At 37.7% G+C, this 6,034-nt stretch overlaps 1 protein-coding gene across 1 annotated transcript; it reads right to left on the bottom strand.

Moving 5' to 3' along the window:
- Positions 1-881: 881 nt before the first annotated feature.
- On the bottom strand, positions 882-4,367 carry LOC104424883 (xanthohumol 4-O-methyltransferase). The gene is made up of 2 exons (XM_039301697.1): positions 3,359-4,367; positions 882-1,343 (listed from the first exon to the last, which is right to left on the bottom strand). Exons 1-2 carry the CDS (start codon positions 4,139-4,141, stop codon positions 1,044-1,046), a joined length of 1,083 nt encoding a protein of 360 aa, XP_039157631.1. The 5' UTR covers positions 4,142-4,367; the 3' UTR covers positions 882-1,043.
- Positions 4,368-6,034: the final 1,667 nt, after the last annotated feature.

Raw genomic sequence — 6,034 nt, 5'->3', positions numbered from 1 at the left:
CCTTGGAAAGGAGGCCCGCGTTCGGGCAAGGAAATGCTTCCGTGAAGCCGTGAGGGGGAAGACGGGGATTGGCTAGAGTGGGCTTGTTGATAGGGGTTTGTTGGGCTCACTAAGATCTGGGTTTTGATTTGACTGAGAAAAACTCGGCTTCTTTTGGGCTCAAAGCAAGCTTAGCCGTAGTGGGCTTTAGAATCGAGAAAAGATTTGGGCTGGTTTAGGGGTCTCCTTTACTTTGGGGTGACCGTCTTTTCTTTTTCATTCCTTCTCGGATGGGCTTCATTTTGGAAGGGGACCGGACAGGCCCAGTCCGGCCGAGGGGTTGGCGACCCGGGTTGGTTCGACCTTTTTTAATAATATAATATAACATTTTTTAATATTAAAAAATCAGAAAAATCCAAAAATAATTTACATTTTCCAAAAATCAGAAAAAGCCTAAAAATGGTTATCATTTTCCACAAATGCGTGAAAAAAACATGAAACTGCAAAAAAAAAAAAAAAAAAAATCAAATCTCAAGTTTAAACAAAATTACATACGAAGATGATTAATTAGTGTATCTAAATCCCTAATCTTAATTTTTTTAGTTGTACAAGGTAAAATATTTTCTCTTAATATTTTACATTAGTTTCTAATCAATCTACCACAAATCTTAGCTATATTTATTTGAAATTGATTTGCAAATTAAAATACTATGACCATAAGTCGTGAATTAGTGGTATTGGGAGAGCCTGTGCTAAACCTAATATTTAGCAAGCCATTAGCCTCTATTTACCCATGCATAAGGGCTCTAAAAGGAGGTCGCGACATCTATTACTAGAAAAGCTAGAAAGCATGCAATCCAACATGAGAATAATCCTCTATGAATGATTACAAATCACATTGATTGGTAGCCTAAAACATAGTAACTGGATTATTCATAGATAGGAAACCATAAACTTGGTCTAAGATCAAGAGACCTAAGTGAATCCAACTGCCTTAACTACCGAAGTCTTTCACAAGTAGAGCATAAGACTCGCATTTATTTTTCTTACATAATTATAGCATATCACAGTGGATAGGCTTCAATGATGGATAACAAGGAAGGGGTTTTGATGATATTGTAGCGAGGAAACCCTCCCTCCTCCAAGATCTTCTTCCATTCAAGTTCGTCCCTCTCCTTACCGCCTGAGCAATGTGCCATCATGACCAGATCCATCACTAGCCTGGTCTTATCAAACATGCTATTGCCCTCTGGTTTTAGCACAATATCTGCTATAATAACCTTGCCATTCTTTTCTGGGATTGCTTTTCTACAATTCTTCAAAATCTTGATGCAATCTTCGTCTCCCCAATCATGCATTATCCCCTGTAAAACAAACGACATAGAATTATTGTAGCCAAGAATCATGGTTTCTTTTTACACTATTTCATCAATGTGGTAATTGTGTTAATCTCTATGCTTATGAAGAGTTGACGTAATTAGCTAAAATGTAACTCAACGTTTTCAAAAAGGGAAAAAAGAAAATTCTTCTCTCTTGCTTGCTCTACACAAAAGGCAACTCAGCGAAAACCCATTGAAATCGTTACCAATGCCCTGAGGCTTGAGATGTTTTTGCGCCACCCATATGACCACCCTTCTCCCACCCAAGATGCACACTCTCTCACCGTCCCTCTCTTTTTAACTCCGAGATGGTGACCTCATTATGACCTTGGCAATCTCAGGCCAGCGGTCCCGTTGAGGCACAAGCGATAGGCCTGTAAAATTGAGATTTGTAGGGCCTATGGTAAGGTTTTTTACTTTTTGAGGATTTCTTTAATGCTAAGTTTAAGGCCATGTTTCCTCCATTCCTATTGGAATATGTTTTCCTCAACCACTATTTTGATAGTTGGATTAAAGAAAATAAGGGTGATTGGTTGGTTTGGTTCTAGGATGGACAACATTGTGGACTAGATCAATCAGTTCAAGGTTGTCTCAGCAATTAGTGGTATCATTTATTTTCTTTCTCGAAAGTACCTAATTATATTGAAAGTTACTCTAGTAAAGGATGAAATTACTAATCACATGCAAGTCACTACTAAAATAAGAAATAACTTTCATAAATAATTTGTACTTTTTGCCTTGCCCGAATAAAAAAAATGGAAAGAAAAATACTATGGGCCGGATCGGTCTAGTTCATGGAGGAATCGAGAGTCGAATCGGTTATTCCTGATTGCAAATTAATTGGACCAAATTCAACAAGAACCGACCGGTTTATTCAGATTCCTAAGTTGAATCAGGATGAAAGTACACCCCTAAAAAAAAAAGGACATTCCCACAAGAATATTTGGTTAAGTTTGTGTTTTTACATGTGTGTATATAATAGGTGTGCATGTGATATTAATATTTGTAACCCACTATTTAGAGCTCCAATTTGAGAAACTATCTTCCAATTAGGATAAAAAAAAAAATGACGCTGCTAAGTTTATGTGTGAGTTATATAGAAACTTTTGAAATCCCACCAATTAAAAGACTAATAAGAGGAAAATTTCTCCAATTAGAGATGGAGAAAAATAAAGCCTTTTTTTTTTATCTTACCTATTACCAAAAAAATAAAAAATAAAGCCTTTTTATTCAAAAACAAGATGCTCGGTCCCTACCATGCTTGTATGGCTTATATATAGTGCTAGTTTGAGGTTACACAAAACTTATTTACTAGTGTGACAAAATAGACACATAAATAATGTGAAATCCGATATATTTGTCGCAAATAGTTTAGAACATGGCTAGGACTTCTGGATACCACTACACATATGGAGTGTGTGTTTACTTTATTGAACAAATAGAGTCACATGAAACTGTTTTCCAATGAACTTGATTCCCCATAGATAAAGATATAAAGGAAAAATAAATACATCAGCACATCAATTTAGAATGCCTATGAGATGACAAAAAAGGTAGATCTTGAGCTGTAAGATAGAGAAACGAGTAGTTACAAGCAACTAAACTCCTACCAAGCCATGCGAACGCGGATTACAGAATAAAAAGATGCACATTTCAAAATGATGAAAGTACACATTAACCGGAAAAATTACTGTGTCTTATCAATCATGTGGATCAATATAATTTTATTCATTAATTACGCGAGTTTTATTATAAGACTTATATGTTAAGAATCTAGATAGGCTTGCGCTTGACCCCGATATAATTTATAGGCTATGAATAATTTTTCCCTTTACTGTGGCATTACTCGAACAGAATTGTTATAGCAGTTCATGGATTCCCACCCTCTTGACACATTAAAAGGACAAAAATTTTTAAAAGAAATTGATCATGTGCCATAGGAAAAATGCAAAATTCACGAATTAATTAATATGTTTAAAGTATCTGGCAGTAATACTCACCCTCATGAAAACTGCATCAGCATGTGGTATAGTCTCAAACATGTTTCCTCCAACATGAATGACTCCATCGTGCGCCGGCGCCGTTGCAACAACATGAGGTAGATCAAAATTAATCCCCTGAATGTGTGGAAATGACTTAATGATCTCGGCCAGGGTCTTGCCGATCCCCCCTCCGACATCGACCAAAGATCCAACGCGCTCGAAGCCGTCCTTGTACACTTCTATGATGCCCCTAACCATGATCCCGCTCACACACGCCATCCCATCGTTGAACAAGTGGTTGAACTCGGGATTCTCTGATGCGAAGTCCCAAATCTTGCGGCCATGAGCCATCTCAAATGCGATGCCGCCGGTCTTGACGCAGTTGCCAAAGCAATGCCATGGGGACATCAGCCATGGGTGGTTTTCCATCAACACCAAGGGCGCAAGGCTGAGCTCGGACCCGGGCCCCTGGAGGAGCCATCTCGACGATGGGGTGAGGCTGTAGAGTATCTCATGACTCTCATGGCCGCCATCAGGTTGGCAACGATTGGCGGAGAAGATGTTCTCACGGACAAGGAGTCTCATGATGCGCGCCAAGTAGGCGGTTCCGAGGGATGGGGATGGAATGCGGGAGGCTATTTGGGCTAGGGTGACGGGCCCGCCGCCATAAGAATGGATGATGTCGGGTACTCGGAGCTCAACCGCGCATTTTAGCGCCATGGAGTCGGCATATGCATGCAGGAGATTCAATACGTGTGCTTGGCCTCTTAGGGTTGCTTCAGTTTCATCAAGCGATTCCATTCTCTCTCTCTCTCTCTCTCAGAGCTTGCTTTGATTCGCAGTATAGTACGAGGAACGAAGGGAAGAGACTAGAGGCGTCGTAATATATAGACACAAGAGGGAAGAAGGAGAATTCTAGAAGTGCCTGCTCTCTTTTCATGCGCAATTTTTCTTGTATCTTGACCCTACTCAAATATTTAATGTCACACTAACTTGATGTTTCCCCAGTTTTAACTCCACTAAACATTTGACACCGAAATCAAAGTTTGGAAATTCTCCAGTTTTGTATTAGACAGCGACGACTTTATGCACGTCTCACAGAGAAGAGACAAAATGTTTGCCAAGCAAATCGACCTTGACTCGTTCACCACCTTGGAACAACTTCGTTACCAGGTTGCGGCCATTCACTTCCTGTGAAGTTCAAATGAAAATTAAAATTTGAAATTAATATCACTTGAATCAAATTGCTCGCGAAAGCTTGTTAGCCCTAATTTAAGCAGCTTAATTGATTTAAGTGGCTCAAGTATTAAAATCAATTTAATCTCAATGTATTCAATACTTGATTAATGTGACCCATAAAACAATTAAGTAGTTAAAGCTATTTTTATGATAAGCTAGGATCCAAGCACACGTCGGGCACAAAAATATCAGGTGGTGAAGTTACAAGGTATTAGCTTAGTATGTTTCCATGGATTACAGATAACTTTATTACTTTACAAGGGAAAATTTGGAGAGAGAGATAGAGAAATGTCAAATAACTTGTTTAACTCGTTAGGTATAACAATATCATTTTATGAAGCAAATATTTTCTCTTTCATCATAATTCAGAAGCACAAGCTTGGAGACCTACCTACTTAGAAGCCCATGAAACATCTTCTCAGTCTCATGAACCAATTGAGTCTAAGTTTTTGCCATGTGCAGGTAGCCCTAAGGAAGAGCAATCTGCACATAATCAGTAGAACTAATATTAGCCTAACTATTATCTTTCTGTTAGTTACAAATATCATTACTTTTGAAGGGAAAATTTGGAGAAATAATAGATGTGTCAAAATCATTGTACATCAGTTTTTTTTTTGGGGGGAGCAAAACCGCAAAATGGAGGTTGAAGCATCGTCGGATCATGTGTTTTGCTTTTTCATTTGTGCTTAGTCTTAAATACAACAAATAAAGGGAAAGTTTTACATGAGGGTATAGATTTCATTGAAAAATTTCAATTTATAAGTAAAATTCACAGCCAATTATTGTAATTAATAGAAAGATATATGAACATATTCATAAGAAAATTGAAGATGATTTAACATGCACAAGTGTTTAAAGCTAAAGCAAGTTTGAGCATGCAGAGTACTCACGAAGCCGAGCTTAAGCTCAAGCTTAAGAATCAAATGTATCATAGGCTAATGTCACATCTTGATTCCTAAGTGCAATTTTGGGCAATGGATTTCATCAAATTAACTTAGCTTGATTGTACCCTCATATTCTAAAAAAGTGATTAAATGTTTTCGGAAATAAGTATGACCTTATCCATTTGATTGAATCTAATCATGCATTCAAAGTACCACTATTTTCTTCGCATGTGTCTTGATTTACGGGGTTGAAAAACCTAATTGGACCGATGCTAAGTCCACTAAACGATAAGATTCGATCATGTAAAATTAATAAAGAAGGGACTTTCTCCCTTCTAAGCACCCACAGAAAAGTAATTAAACGCAAAAGTCGAGATCAAAGGTCACATCTGATAAGCAGTAGAAATAATGTCGCATTAAGAGGAAAGCAAACATTCCTACCTAATCTTCATCGGAAAAAAAAAAAAAAAGGCATCCCTACCTAATTCTTAAAAAACGTTTAGACTTTTGACTTTCCCAACAAATTGCAATTATCATGATTCGATTGGAATATCCTCTCTTTTTTTATTAA

The sequence above is a fragment of the Eucalyptus grandis genome, chromosome 9 (genome assembly GCF_016545825.1).
Source record: "Eucalyptus grandis isolate ANBG69807.140 chromosome 9, ASM1654582v1, whole genome shotgun sequence".
Taxonomy (NCBI): Eukaryota; Viridiplantae; Streptophyta; class Magnoliopsida; order Myrtales; family Myrtaceae; genus Eucalyptus; species Eucalyptus grandis.
Note: the sequence above shows the minus strand (reverse complement) of the source record. Positions and strands in the feature narration are given on the sequence as shown.

Bases quoted from the DNA above. Each gene is read 5' to 3' on its own strand.
- LOC104424883 (XM_039301697.1), bottom strand. From the start codon at position 4,141: ATGGAATCGCTTGATGAAACTGAAGCAACCCTAAGAGGCCAAGCACAC. The intron at 1,344-3,358 runs GTGAGTATTACT...TTTGTTTTACAG, and splicing joins CTGATGCAGTTTTCATGAGG to GGGATAATGCATGATTGGGG.